Source organism: Trichinella spiralis (genome assembly GCF_000181795.1).
Source record: "Trichinella spiralis strain ISS 195 chromosome Unknown Scfld4, whole genome shotgun sequence".
Taxonomy (NCBI): Eukaryota; Metazoa; Nematoda; class Enoplea; order Trichinellida; family Trichinellidae; genus Trichinella; species Trichinella spiralis.
Genome location: NW_003526943.1, coordinates 8,426,293 through 8,442,501, shown reverse-complemented (window position 1 = coordinate 8,442,501; position 16,209 = coordinate 8,426,293). Strand labels below are relative to the sequence as shown.

Below are 16,209 nucleotides of genomic sequence, written 5' to 3'. Positions count from 1 at the left end.
ATATACTGGAATGTGGACAATTATTAGTATTTTTTTTGTTCTTCAATGCAACATAATAGCAATTATTTTGTTGTTTTTTTTGACAAAGGAACAATTTCCGACTGTGAACAATTGTTTGAAGGTTATTTGTTGCATTCATTTGAATTCTGCTTTTTGAAAATACATTATTAACATTTTAAATATTCATATTGTTTTTTTTCTCTGGTAAAGTTCAATCTGCTCTTTTCGATTCAGTGCAATAAACTGTTTTAAAAATTCTGATTGAAAACTTTGTGCTTCGAATTAATAAAAACACTTTTTAAATAAAATCTTGCTTGCATTATTATCATTATTTTTAATTTTATTTTTGTAGGTCAAATTTTGTAAAATATATTCTACTTTGTTTTCAACTTTTCAACTTTCAAAAAGATGTTCACTTTGTACAGAGGTAAGTTTTTGAAGAATTATTAATTTTTTTTTCATTCACATTACAAATTATTTATTTTTTTTTGTTCCATTGAACAAACATACTTTGAATGAGCATTGTCATTTTGTACTCGATGAAGAAATTATGGCAAATTTTGACAATTAAGTTCAAGCAATTATAGACACGCGTGGGATTGTTTGTAATTCTTAATGAATAGCAATGATCTTCCATTTTTCATTCCCTGTGTTTTTGTCCAAGCATGCTTGACAAGCGGAATTTTGTGCGACAGTTCAATATTGCAATCGACAAGCTAAATTCAAGGCCTTTCATCAGAACCGCTCTTAATAAATAACAATAATCATAATCATAACAATCTTGCTCATTTCAAATTGCAATCAAAGCCGACTGACTACTCATTTTAATTGACTATTCTCTCATCTCGTGTTATAATAAGAGAAAAAAGAAAACATTATTCATTTATTTATTTGTAAGTATATTTGTGCATTTCATTTCATTTCATTTCAATTCAATCCAATTCTTGTCAATTATGATTGAACATGGTGTTTCTATTTGATTTGTTCCATCTCTTTTTTATAAAATGATAATTCTGTTTTTTAGGTTTATTTTCAATGTTAAATATAATTTTCATTTTATATTCAATGATAAATATGAATAAATATGCTTTCTATTTATGATCAGGTAATTTTTGTTCTTTTATTTAACTATAACAACAGAGTCTCTGATGTTGAGATGGAATTTTAAATTTTGTAATTGATTAAGGGGAAAAAGAATTTGATATTTCAAAATTTTACCCCAGGTAATGTGGAAGATGTTTGTTAATTTTTAATGTTTAATTAAACAGAGTAATTTTTTTCTGGATACTTTACATTTTGACGAACGATTGATTGATTCCATGAAACAATTGATGGGCTTTATGGGGAAGTTGATGGGTGAATGTGGACCTCGTAAGTGAAAATATAAATTGATAAACGGACACAAAGTGGACTTTTTTTAATTATTTTGTAATTTGTGTTCTTTTTTTATGACATTAAAGTATTTTCATATGTAAGCGCTCATTCAATGGGTGATTTGAATCTCGTCTTATCTTTCACGTTCGTTTATTTCAATGAATTCATTCTGCACAGTTGGATATGGAAAAATTCCAATATCTTATTTGAATAAATTTCCATCATCAGTGTGTTTTATGTTTAATATTATATTTATGGCTTTATTTCGAACAGTGAAGTAATGTAATTAATGATGAGAAGGAAGGAAATTTGTAGAATAATAAATAACTACCAAGCAACGCGCTTTTGAAATGGCTGGATCACGTGTAGAAAGAATATAAGCAGTTGGCCTCTTCCCCGTACAAGTTAATAAAAATTATATAAGTTGCATAAAAATGAGTTACGTCTGTTGCATAATAAAATCAAATATAGATTTTCTTCTTATCTTCCTTTTTGTTTAATTCACTGACTTGCGATTCTCATTGGCAACATTTAATTTGCAGCAGCAAACGATTAGGATGATGAAGGATAGTTTAAATGATGTTCTTTCATCAAATTAAAATGAATAAACAGAATAAAATTTTATAAACTGAAGAGAAAATTAAATTACACATTCAGAACAACTTACTGAAAAATAGTTATTAATATGAAATAATACTTTGAATGTGTTTGCCTACTGATATTCTGTTAATTCTGCATTAACAGAAAGTGGCACAACACAGTTTCTACTGCTACTGTTACTACTACTAATAATAATGGTTAATAATTTTCTTTTTTATCACTATCTATGTATTATGCGTAATATTATATGAATGGTTTACGATTTTCATTGCAAATGCAAAACATTTCTATATTGTTCAGTGATTTATACTTTCATATTCATATTTAAATAAAATACATTTCATTGTATTTTTTACAAATATTGTATACTAGTAATACAAGCCATGTTGATATTTATTTATCATTAATAGCATTATTAATTCTCAATAAGCATAAATATGATGCAAACTGTTGTGCGTTATAAGTCAAACGTAATAATTAATAAATTGAAAATTTTTGTATTCGCCTACTTATAGTGCAGTTAATGCTGCAAATTATTGATATCGTGAAAAACATGTTTAATAATAAATTAAAACTCTCATTTCTAATAGTATATTATTTGTTAAGGGCAAAGAAAAATGCTTGTTATTCAGAAAAAACTTTTCTCTTCAAAAATCATTCTATTGCTAAATGAATTTGTTCACTTTTTGCTTTGCATTGTAACAGACTCACCTGTTAGTGGTATTTTTTGATGGTCTATTAAACGTATTAAAATATATCGAAATGTAGTCTATTCTGACAAATTGTGTAGTGTTTAGTATAACTTGTTTTAATAATAAATAGTATAAATGTTGCAAAATATTAAAATTTGTTTTATTTTCTCACAACATGATTCAATTTCAGGAGAATATAGATAATAATATGAAAATAGCGGTGTATTGGAGATTGTTTGTATGATGAAAATTTTTCTGTTCAAGAAAGATCCGTAGCTTTTAGTGTTTGCTGACAGAGGAGAGGAATCACTTTGTCTGTGGACGGAATGAAAGTATCGAATAATTTGTGAATTGATTTCGATTTTTGTCGCTTTGTTCAACAAAGTCACATGCCATATACACAGCATGAATGAAGTGAATGTATGAAGTATTAATCAGATGTCATTTTGCCTTTCAGATAAGTTTTAAAGCAATAACGGAATTATCTATTTTTCAATATTGAACTTGCCCAGTCGACGTGCATTCATTTATCAATTTACCGGTCACGGCCATCACTGGCAGAAGAATATGTACGGCTAAATGTAATGCTGATAGTGTGGTGGTGGTGGTGGTGGTGGTGGTTGAGAATTTTTGAACAGGTCAACTTATTTTACCAATTTCACTGGCCAATTGATTCACTACTTGACGTCACACCCACCACCACCACCACTATTACAACTATTAGTGTTGGGGGAGACTTTTTAAAATTATTCTACAACTTCTTCTTCTACTACATACCTACATCTACTTGGCTAGATTGAGATTTTATTGAAGCAAATGAGCTACACATCTCACTGTTGTTGTTGTTGTTGGATTAATTATGCCGACAAACAAATTGGCAAATATGTGGAGAAAAATGTTCGCATGATGCATTCATTCTACTATTCATAATTTCAACTGAAAATATTTCCATGTTCTGCTCTCATCGTCGGCTACTTTTACAAGTTCTTTTTTAATTTTTTAATAAAAACTGCTGACCAGAAACAGCTGATCTGCAGTTGTTAACCAATTGCATCGATTTTTTTTTCCAAATCTCTTTGATCAAGCCACCCAACTGGCGGCCAGAACGATAAGCAACCATTTCCGCTACAGCAACAACATCCATAATAAAATGAACAATTTCCATTCTTTCAACTTGACATCTATTCATCATTAAGCATGTTTTTCAATGTCATCGGGTTCGCTTTTATTGGCGGTGAAAAAATTCTAATTGTTTTGACGCAGATTAATTTAAAGTGATCTTCTTTTCTGACATACCTATTCCATCACTATTATTATTATTATTTGTTCGCTGAACTTAGAGATAGCTCTTCGTTTTCTTCTTTCATTTAGCAATAAATAGCATGATGTATGCCATGCTGCGCTGGGATTTCTTGGACCAGGCTATTTGTACACCTTCTTCGCATGCCGCTTCTTCATTCTATACTGTCCGCCGAGTATTATTATTGTTATTACCCTGAGGCTGATCATTTGGAAAGAAAGATTGTACAAAATTCTCAATGACGAGTTCCGCTTGCGGTCGAAGCATTTTCTGCGGCAAACATGTGAAATGGCGAAAGCTGACACCGGCTGAATTTGAAAAGCTTCACGGCTATCTACTTTGTATACCATGATCAGTGGTTTTTTTGTTTGGAATATTATTCAAATTTTATTTTCCATTTCAAGATCGTACAAAAGAGTTGAAACAAGTGATGGTCGCTTTTCAAGACGGAGGTGCTTTGGCCAAATATCGCAGACCCAACGAGGTTTGAACCAAACCAAATGCTGAAACATGATGATAATTTTAATTTCCTTTTCAGACGGTCGATTTTGAAGGTTTCAAAGCTCTGCTTGATTTATACTTGGAAACCGATATTCCATTCGACCTGTGTTTGCATCTTTTTCGTTCTTTCATCAAAGATCGTACCAAAGATGACGAAGTTGCTCTTCAAACGACCACACAAACTAATTGCAAAACAAGTATGATTTGTTGCATATCTATCACTTCTGTTTCCCGTTTCTTTTCATATATTTTTTCTTTTTCGCTTATACATATTGTAAAATCTACTGTCCAGTTAGTTGTATTGTAAGGAAAATCATTCACAATGTCAAAAATCATATTTTCGCGTACAAATACATTCATTCATTCATTCATTCATTCAATGCTGATCATTTATTCATTCATTCATTCATTCATTCATTCAACAGTTTTTGCTCATCACTGAGTGCCAGTTTCGATTCTTATCGATCGGCGAAACGAAACGAAACGGTTAGCTTAAAAGATCCAAATTCAATTTTTACTCAAGCATTTGTCTTCTGAAATATCTTTAATACCTGTTCAAATTGATTCAAATCCTTTGACAACTTCAGATAACATAATTTCTGCATATATCATCACTCAGTGCAGCTTTGCTCACCAGTAGCCAATAAGTTACTAGTATTAGCAATATAATAATAGTGGCAGTAATAATAACATTTTCGACTTGTGCTATTATGCAAATAGACAATATAGACAAGTGGAATTGCCGCTTTGAGTGCAGTTTAAATTCAGGCTGTGAATATTGGTGCTTTGGGCAATAATTCTCTTGCACAATATTCATTCTTCATTTGTTTATTCATTTCAAGCATGTTGTTTAAAAAAAGCTAGCTTTTTATACTAGCGTAGCTTCTCTTGTTTGTTTACACTATACGAAAATTGGCAAATGAAAAGCAAGCGAGATTTCCAATTCATTCATTGGTAAGAGTCATGGCCGTTCAATTTTTTCATTACAAATATGAAAAATTAATTATAAAAAATTGTTAATTAAAAAAACAAACAAAAAAATTCATTCATTCATTTGTAGACGTAAGAATTTCAGATTGAACTGTTCGAGGTGTAGATTTATTAATGAACGGTTAGCAATTTGCTTAATGCATGGTGAGTTTTATTGTTGAAAGCTTGTCGAGCGTTCATTGTACTACAATGTGCATGTATTAGCGTGCAGTTTTAATTGCTACTACAAGCGGTGTATTGATTTGACTAGCTTTCGCCGGCGTTTCGTATATCAACTGATAAAGCGGTCAAGCTTAATGAATGAAGAGAGGAAGCAATCGATTGGAAATTAGATGCAGTGTCGAATTAACAACGAAAGGGCCGTTTTTATGCACCGGCCTACGTTTTCTTCAAATTTGATTTCACTTTTATTTGCAAATTGCATTTTCAATCCAATGCAATTTTCCCATCCCATAGTCCATATTCATAGCCGAGTCAAATCAGCCCGGTCCTCTGACACCAGCGCTTGCTGAAACTTTCAGCTAATAGGTTAACTGACCGTAAATTTCACTATATATATATATGTTTATGTATATGCGTGCGTTTGTGTGTATGAATAGAATTGAATAAAGTCTGAGCAAAAAGGGTTTTTTGTTGGTTAAGGAAATTTATTCCACTGCTCAAGACAATTTTCATCTTAACATTTATTTCACAAATAATTTCTTTTTTTATAGATGTTCTTTGAATGTTAAATCTATCTATAGATTGTCAAGTTATTTGAAGCTTATCAACTGTGATGAATGAGGGAGTGTCAGTGGAAAGATTTTATTGCTTTTATTTATTATTTTCAACGGCGTTATCGTTTTCAAATTTCAAACAAATGTCGTTCACTTGATTGAATTATATTTCAAATGAGCAACTTTGAAAAAGTGATACACAATGACCTTACATCATTGAAGTGAAAAATAAAGATGGTTTTGCTGGAGATGATAATTTACAAAATTTTAATTTTATTACAACTGTAAAAGTATTCAACAAGTGATAAATCATCAAGACAATAAAATTATCTTATTACGAACCTTACTTCGGGGGCAAGAGAGTAGAGAGTGAGGGAGGGAAGAGGGGTAAAGAGGAGAGAAGTGATTGAATGTTGAATTTTTCAAATTTTCTACCATTTTTTTACCCAAATTTTTGAAAGCAAAAATATCTCATACAGTCAGTCCAGCATTAGAGAATGTCAATTATATAAAAATACGCACAGCCAAATTTTCATGCAGTGTAATTTTTGATGCAAAGTGTTTACGTAGCCGACGCAGATTTATTCAAATTTATCAACATTTCTCTTGGTGATTGTGCAATTACTTACTTCTGCGTTTGTTTGTACATGCGTTAAAATTAGTTTTCACTTTATTTATTGCCGCTTATCAAAAGCTTCACTTCTTTTTTCATCATCAATAGCAAATTTTAAAAAAATATGAATTTCATTAAATACTGTTTATCTTCAGGTATACTATTTTGTGCATTTTTTTCTTTTATATCACCTTACAGATGTTAATTTGACACATTTTATCTTGATTTTGTGTAATTATTATCCATTTGCATCACATTTTTTTATTTCATACTTTTGAAAGTTTTCTGTTGTTGTTGTTGTTGTTCTGTTGCCGTTATCTTTTACATTAGGTGAAATGAATGCTAAAATGATTCATATACAGTTGACGCATTCTGCAGAATTAGTTTCCATTTCTAAAAGCAATTATTATTATTTGTTTTCTAAATATAATTTTTCATGTACTTTTTTTAATTCATTTTTTTCAAACTTTACAGACCGAGGAAGCTTGGCAGCGTCAACCGTTTCGAATGTTGCATGCACACCAAGCTCTAGGCGAAGCAGTTTTACGTTATCAGAAAACAAGTTGAACATCCACGACTATATTCAAAGTGTTTAGTAAAATGAAATTTGCATAACATAATGTTGCGTTTTCAGGAAAATGTCGAAATCAAGAACATGAATCTCGATTGTTTTTTCTCGGATTAGCAAACGATCAATCAGAGACCAGCACTTGCCAATGTTCTACTGTAGTTAGGCTTAAAGATATTGACTGCTACTTTAGCTTGCTTGAAAATGGTACACCTGAGGAAAAACTAGAATGTAAGCAAAGTGATCTGTCTCATTTAATGATGTTTCAAAACGAAAAAAACAAGTAAGATGAAATGCAAATATCGTCATTGTTTCATAAATCAATCTTACAATCGGGTAAGATTAAGCGTTTTTCAGTTTTGTTGTCATGTTAACATTCAGACATTTGAATGTCAAATGTAATCTGGGGTCAGGTTAAATATTTGTCTAATTCAATTTGCCAAGAATTTAATTAATTCACATTGTTCAAATTATTCATAATATTTAAATTATTTTGATATTGTAAACACATGTTGCATTTTGAATATTATGAATTTAAATGTACATTTCTATTTGAAAATGCAAGACGAGCTAGCTGTATTTCAAAAGCAAATAATAATAGCATGGTGACATAATTCAGGCTAATTGAGATTGTATGTGACTGTTGGCAATTTCTACTATTTTCAAAATTCCATGTGAAAATTTCAGTTTATGCATAATGGAATAAAGAAAATTTAAAAACCACGAACATTTTATACATGTTGTAAAAATGTTTAAAAATAATAATAATTCATTTCAGTTTTGGTTTTTAGTTTATTTCAGATTTTTTCACCAAAAACTTACAATTTCATAATTAATTCATAATATTCATAATAATAATAATAAGGTTTTTACTTTTCTTGTGAAGTTAACATTCAGTACATAATGTCAAAAGTAATCTGGTAAGGTTAAACATTTGTATAATTGAATTTGCAAAAAATTCAATTCAATTTGTTCAAATTATTCTTAATATTTAAATTATTCTGATATTGTAAACAGGTTGCATTTTGAACATTGTAAATTTAAATGTACATTTAATTTCTATTTGAAAATGTTATTTACATAAGCTGTATTTTAAAAGCAAATAATAATAGCATGGTGTCACAATTCAGGCAGATTGTGTGAATGTTCACTATTATTATTGTTCTTATTAAATAAAACATAGTTGACAAATGAAACTGTTAAACTGAATCCTCGACAAAATGGAAAACAAAAACTTAGGGTGAATATCTAACCATAATGATGGATAAAGTGTTATCCTGGCTGAGACATGATGGTAAATTTCAAATTAATGCATTTTTCCAAGCAGAAATGTTCTGAAGTAATTTATAGTGAGTAAAATTCTTTTATTTGGAAAAAAATATTATTTAAATACTGAATTTATATTTCTTTTATTAATTAAATTAAATTAATACAGTTTATGGCTAATTTAATTTCTTATGCATATTATTCGAAGGATTTATTCAGACTTTTAATCAGTCAAATTATTTTTATCTAATACTGTTACTTTGCAAAATAATTTTGTATAACTTTCTTGATTGCAAGAATATTTCGCTTTAACTGAATAATACTAATCATTTTTATTGTTTCTGCCCTTGGTACCTCCGGTTAATTTTATTGTTATTATGCAAATTTGATAGAACATTGCCATTGTTTTTCCAACAGAACACTGCAACAGCAACCACAACAGCAATCAGTGTTCGTTGCAAATTGAAATTAGCAACTTATCCAGTTCAGTTGTCTGCAAAAATTTTATTGCAGAAGCAACAAAAATGTTCAATTCAAATTCATTTCAGAAGACCACCTCATCTGTTTGTATAAACCATTTTCAACATTTTAGATACATTTCATTTGTACGATGCTGACGGAAATGGTTATCTAGATAGCAATGTAATTAGTCTAACCAAGTCAAATTTGAGCACAGCGATTATAACAGAATGCTTTTGAATTTTTAGGAAATTGAATGCATAATTGAGCAAATGATGAGCGTGGCTGAGCATTTAGCTTGGGATACTGTTGAACTTAAGCCAGTAAACATATTTCAATAGTTCATTTTTGCTCTAATTTGAAAAACAAAATTCAGATACTGAGAGACATGTTGCTAGAGATTGACTATGATGCAGACGGTACAGTTTCATTGGAAGAATGGAAAAGAGGTGGACTTACTACAGTACCTTTGTTGGTTCTTCTTGGCATTGATTCGGTTTGAATTCAAAATAGAAAAAATTAAGCTACCGTAGTTTAAATGTTTCAAATAATTCTTTAGCAAGCTTTACGAGAAGACGGAACACACATGTGGAGATTGAAGCATTTCAACAAGCCTACCTATTGTAATCTGTGCATGAAAAGGCTTGTTTCGTTTTCAGGCAAACAAGGCCTGTGCTGCACTCGTAAGTACTCATTTTATTTTATTTTATTTTATTTTTTCGTCAGTTCTATTTTTGAAATGTATTTATGCATTAGAAATATTGTCAATGTGTCTGTGTTAGACAAGTTGAAGTTTTATCATTAAATCATTACTTAATTAAAGGCACGCGGTTGGAATAGGATGAAAAAATTACTGCTTCACGTTTGCTTGCATGTGTTTATTTATTTTATGTTTGTATCCATTGTTTTGTCAAAACGATTTTCTATCTTTTGAATAGTTTGTAAATATACCGTTCATGAACGATGTGCTGGAGGAGCAGCTAACAATTGTATAAGCACTTATGCAAAATCGAAGCGCGAAGCAAGCATAATGATTCATCACTGGGTCGATAGTAATTGTTCTGAACGTTGTGTGCGGTGCAAGAAACACATAAAAGCATTGGAAGGGAAACGATGTCGCTGGTGCAAAGGAGAAGTAAAATATATTAGTTTTTTATAAAATTAATGGCAGTTAAAATATATAAAAATTGATCATCTCTAGATACATCAACGTTGTCTTAATGACTGGGATGTTAAGTGTAATCTTGGCAAGTTGGCACATCATATTTTACCACCTACTTCATTGGTACCGTTGGTTTTGGTATGCAATTTGCAAAATTATTCAGCGAAGTTGACACCGGTCTTTAATAAAATTTTCTGCTACAGACTGAGCGCCGACGATCAAGTTCAAAAAGTTTCAAAATGGGACAAAACAGTTCAACCAATAATGGTTCTCTTTCATCTGCTATGCCCTCTTTCGAGATCGATATTTCTCCAGACACCAAACCTTTGCTTGTATTGCTTAATCCGAAAAGCGGTGGTAAACAAGGAACAAAGTAATTTGTTTATTTAAATAATTAATTTTCTATTATTAAATGTGATTTCTTGGTCATGTAGATTGTATAGAAAATTGCAATATTTGCTCAATCCAAGGCAAGTTTTTCTTCTCGATAACAACGGTCCACTTGAAAGATTGCAGATGTTTCAAAATATATCCAACATGAACATTTTATGTTGCGGCGGCGATGGTACAGTCAAATGGGTCTTAGACGCTATGGGTGTTGAAGTAACCTTCTGTACGTTTGTCATCAATTGACGGTACAGTTTTCAGACCAAATCAACTATGGGGACAATCGGCCTCCTGTAGCCGTATTGCCTTTGGGAACTGGTAACGATCTCTCGAGATGCTTAAATTGGGGCGGAGGTATTTTAAAATTATTTCCGTTTTATTATTTATTTGATTGTACTTTTTTACGAAGGATTTGCTGGAAAAACTGGAAACGATTTGATTGCATTTTTGAAAAGCATCGAGAAAAGTCGAGTGGTCACTTTGGATAGATGGGAAACGAATCTGATAGAAAATGATGATTCAGAGAAAGGTGACGCAATGCCGAATAATATCATTACAAATTATTTTTCTGTTGGAGTGGTAAAGCATTGAAATTTTTTTTACAATATTATTATATATTTATATATCTGCATATTTTTTTAACCATCTGTATCATCGTCGTTGAATAGGATGCATCTATTGCTCATCGTTTTCACACGATGCGTGAAAAGTATCCGGAAAAGTTCAGCAGTCGGTATGCTATGTTATGTCGATGTTTTATTTTTTTGATCAATTTGAAATGATTTTTTTTATCAGAATGAAAAACAAGTTGTGGTATTTTGAATTTGCAACATCTGAATCTCTTCAAGCGACGTGCAAAAATTTGCACGAATACGTTGAAATTCAGGTAAGCAGTACAATCGGGGCGAAGTCACATGTTCAGAACCCTGAAACAGTTCTATTAATAATTTATAAGTGGCTGTTTTTCTAGTGTGACGGTTCGCCTTTGAATTTGAACTCAGGCCCGCCTCTAGAGGGTATCGCGTTTTTGAACATTCCAAGCATTTATGGTGGCAGTAATTTGTGGGGGAGAAATGCAAATGCAGCGAAGAGTAAACGCTTTTGGGGTATTGGTTCGCTCGGCATGAGACCGAATAGTGAAAGTTTGACCAACAGCTGCCATTTGATTGGAAATAATCAAGGTGAGATTAAATTGTTTAAAGATGAAATATTATTTTGCCATTCTCTTTTCAGATATGGGTGACAAGAAGATTGAAGTGGTCGGTATACAGAGTGTCATTTCGATGGGTCAAGTTAAAGCGGGTTTGCGAACTTCTGCGAAACGCTTAGCCCAGTGTTCTTCAGCAATAATCAAGTAAGTGTTCACTTGACAAACTGACTGACCATTGTCAGGGAATTTTGATTTTGAAAACTATTAATTTGTTTTATATCATTAGAACTAAAAAGCGCTTCCCGATGCAAATAGACGGCGAGCCGTGGGTGCAGCAGCCGTGCACAATTTCAATTGCCCATAAAAATCAAGTGCCAATGCTTCAAGCAACCAAGAAAGCCCATTTGCATAAATCTTTTGGTTGTATAAATCAAGCTTGTTCAGAATCCTAAATTTACATGTTACACTACTTTTCAAACGCTTCATCTGAACAAAAGGCATCAATTGCTTATGATGGTTCTTTTGTAATCAACTGCGTGCTGCCAAAACTGTGTTCATTCAATCTGGGCAAACGTTTTCAAGATCTCTTGTACTTTTTGCAGCGCTTTTGTGCAAGCGCTAGAATTTTATTTTCTGCTTGTTGAGTTTTCTGAGGCTTTTTGCACGCATATTTTTAGTCCCTGATGTGTTTATTTTTTACTGTAGTAAACTGAAATAAATAATGACAAAAGACCACAATTATCACTAAATACAGCTATGGCTGACGAGTGGATAAATTTTCTTTGCTGACTGCAATGTGCACAAATTGTAATTTTGATTCGCAATTGTCATACCAATATATACATATATTTCATCATAATTTATAGCATATATTTTCTTATAACGAAAAAAATACCATTTCACATTCACACTAATTTGTCCAATCTGAATATCTAAATTTATTATTTCTCAGTCTACAATTAATGTCAGTTTTGCATTGTTCTGTTTTATTAAGTCCAGAAAACGTTAATATATTTTTGTCGCTCTACACGATGACTGATGACCTGAGAATCACTAGTTCTGTCCGGCTTCTCACAGCACGCAAATGTTGTCCGTACCGTCATATCCCCAAAACCAGATGGAGAATTAATCAATTTTTCTGAAGATTCTTCGTTTAAAGTCAATTTTGATTGTAAAACACTAACACATTTTGGCTATCAGTTTAACCCCAATCCGGGCACCTATCTACATATGTAGACAAACGATGTTTGGAACAGTGCTATGACATAAAACAAATTTGCCTTATTCATTCCAAAACTATCGATAAAATTTTATGCTCTATCTTCACAGCCAATTTTTTGGTTCTATGACGTATTTAAGCTGTTGTTTCATGTTTACTATTCATATTCCGGGCACCTGTCTACATGTGTAGACACATAACACCTTCTTTTTTTATGATTATACTAAAATAATCCACATGTTTGTAGTAGCTAAAATGCTCTGAGGTTACCATTCTGATTATTTTTGAATGTGGTCCGTGTTCGTGTGCTTCATGAAATCTGGGATAAAGTTTCTGTGGATTTTATAGAGTAGATTAGTCAAAAAGGGTGTCAACCCCAAAGATAAATACGGAATGCTTCATGAGTGTCTCTCAGTGCTCTCAAACCTTCTTGATGTTTGTTTAAGAGTCACTGTTATTAGCTGAATATGCGACAAAAACAGTCAGTTGTTTATGGCAGCTTTAAAAACTGGATGAGCGATATCCATTATGCAGCTATTCATTGCTATAAATAATCGGTTGTGGCGAACCTGTGATTGCTACTTTTGCATTTTACCATACGTATTGATCATTTGACCATTTGACCAGGAAAGTACAGTGTGAAGATCAACTGGATATGTGACGCGGAGAATGGTTATGCTCTGAAAGCTTTGTTATATGCTGGCAGAAGTAGTGAAGAACGCCAAATTGATCTAGCAAGCACCAAAGTTGGGCAATTGGCGCAGCCATTTGTGAATTCTAACAGAAACGTTTTTATGGACCGATATTTTACATTATATTCCACTGTGCAACGTCTTTTTGAGCATGGTCATACAGCTATTGGTACAGTGTTTGCACATCGCTGTGATGTTCTAGCATGTTTGCGTAAAGCAGCACGACATGATCCTTACTCCACATTAGCTGTTTATGAGCACAACAAAAAAATAACGATGATCAATTACGTGCCAAGGAAAAATAGCAGTGTTCTCCTGTTGACTTAATGCCACGCAAAGTTGAAAGTAGACAACCAGCAAGATTTCAAAAGACCAAACATCATAAGTGACTATAATCTTGGCAAAGGAGGCGTGGATAGCATGGATGCAAAAATAGAATATTTTTGCTATAAAAAAAGACCAACAAATACATCATGCGATGTTGTGCTTCATCGTTGAGGTGTGCATCAGCAACGCATTCTTACTGATGAGACATAAACAAAGTTATCAGGAGACAAAGAAGCGTTTTATGAGAGAGCTTTTAGCTGGTCAAACACATCAAAATAAGATATCAAAATCAAAAATCTATGCAGAAACTAAACATGCCTTCATCCGCTACAGACTGCCCCAAAATTATAAATGTTACAGATATTAGTTACAAAATGATAAAATCCATCAAAATGCCGAGAGCAAGAACGTCGAAAATCAACGTAAAACCGCTGCTATTCATGTAATAAAATATATACGTAGCAGCCATAAAATCACTAAAATATCGTGTAGCGCTTGCATGTAACAAAACAAATAATTTATTTGTGAAATTATCATTAGTTCTTGAAAAAATAATCATTTTAACATCATGATGAAACTTCTAGTGTCTACATATGTAGATAGATGCCCGGATTAAGGTGTAAAATTTGCCGCCTAAATTAGGGTTAAAACACATATCCAACTCTTATCACCGCAGCATTAAAAGTGCTGTTTCTTTTTACTACTTCCTACTTGTACGAAATTGGATTTTCAGCAATATATGGAATTAAAAACAAATTTAGAAATAAGCTACAATTATCCAACATCTTGCGATTCATGCCGGCTAAATTTCATTAGTTGCTGTTGCGATGAGTTTTATTCGTTGTCGCAAACCTAAATTTTTACTGGTTGTCATTGTAATGCGTGCTATTTGTCAAATTTTGATTTAATTTTAATGGTCAATTTTCTGATATTCAAAGCTTTACTATTTATCTGCTGTATATATGTATATATATTAGAAAATTACTATTTTATGATATTTATATAGTGAAATTACAATTAATTATTTAATGAAATTCAGTGAAATGGTGAGTCCACGTCATCTTTCTTACTAATAGCATTCGTAACTTCTAAATTTATACACATTGCACTCCTGTACCGTATTTTAACCTTCACCAAAGTTAACTAATATTTTATAACAATGGACACATGTTGTACACTGAGAATATACTTTGGAACAACTACACAATATTTTTTCTGTTTGCGGGTATGCTTCAGTTTATATGCCCTTCCTTCAAAAACAAGGGACAATCCACCGCAACGGCTACTTACAACACGCAATTCAGAATTATCGGATGTAAAGATTATACACAGAATACTAAAAGAAAAGAAAATTTTCTTTTAATTGAGACCTTAAACATTGTTCATAGGAATGTCATCCATTCTGATTCTGGTACGGGACCCGTTCAACATCATAAATGTCAACCCTCTCCTACGGTTTTTAACTGAATTTTTTGCTTGTTCAAATTCGTTATCTCGATTCAGTTTCCACTTCTAGGGATGATATGATGTAGGAAAATCGATAATCTGTTCTAAAAATCTGGAATGCGGCACCACCACAGCTACAACTATTTACAAATCAAAAAACAAATTTATTTATAAATTTGGTGTAAATTGTAAACTTTGTTTTTCAACATGTGAATTAAACCAACTAGAGAGTTGGTGAACATATAAGTTGCCATTACTTTTCATTTGCATTTGCAAACTTTCAACTTGTAATTCAATGATTCAATAATAATTCATGTTCAACATTCAGGATCAGAAGCAGCGCTTAGGGTTTATTGTTGTTGTTGTTGCATTTTCAAATTATTTTGTGTAACAAGTGAACGTCTAACAAAATTATTCATACAAACAGCAAACCTCATCGGCATGCAAAAGAAGCAGAGATGAATGTTTCAAAAAGAAAGAAACATTATAAAGATTAAAAGTAAAATTCTTGGAAAGATTTGAATAGAACACTTCCACACTAAAATCAGAAAATTAATCAGATGCTAACAATTTAGTAGCTGTCACTCCATGGTTTAGCTGGAAAGCTGCAACTGTGAACAATTTGTCAATTGCGCATTTTTCCTTTGTATTAAAATCGCCTTTACCAACATATGTGATGTGACGAGCAAGCGAAGAATGTTTGACAAAGGCATATGCGTGAAATCATGCGTTAAAATTAAGTTGAAA

At 31.9% G+C, this 16,209-nt stretch overlaps 3 protein-coding genes across 3 annotated transcripts; all 3 read left to right on the top strand.

Annotated features, from left to right (window-relative positions):
• Positions 1–4,204: 4,204 nt before the first annotated feature.
• Tsp_02163 (diacylglycerol kinase beta) lies at positions 4,205–5,063 on the top strand. Its single transcript, XM_003377827.1, has 5 exons — positions 4,205–4,307; positions 4,371–4,450; positions 4,505–4,664; positions 4,760–4,953; positions 5,055–5,063. The coding sequence occupies exons 1-5, from the start codon at positions 4,205–4,207 to the stop codon at positions 5,061–5,063; spliced, it is 546 nt and encodes a 181-aa protein (XP_003377875.1).
• A 1,847-nt stretch (positions 5,064–6,910) lies between these two features.
• Tsp_02164 (diacylglycerol kinase alpha) lies at positions 6,911–14,016 on the top strand. The gene is made up of 13 exons (XM_003377826.1): positions 6,911–6,941; positions 7,261–7,374; positions 7,421–7,585; positions 9,213–9,262; positions 9,328–9,402; positions 9,456–9,575; positions 10,281–10,614; positions 10,890–10,982; positions 11,038–11,207; positions 11,356–11,514; positions 11,599–11,809; positions 11,862–11,982; positions 13,635–14,016. The coding sequence occupies exons 1-13, from the start codon at positions 6,911–6,913 to the stop codon at positions 14,014–14,016; spliced, it is 2,025 nt and encodes a 674-aa protein (XP_003377874.1).
• Positions 14,017–15,175: 1,159 nt separating this feature from the next.
• On the top strand, positions 15,176–15,853 carry Tsp_02165 (conserved hypothetical protein). Its single transcript, XM_003377825.1, has 3 exons — positions 15,176–15,331; positions 15,385–15,471; positions 15,791–15,853. Exons 1-3 carry the CDS (start codon positions 15,176–15,178, stop codon positions 15,851–15,853), a joined length of 306 nt encoding a protein of 101 aa, XP_003377873.1.
• Positions 15,854–16,209: the final 356 nt, after the last annotated feature.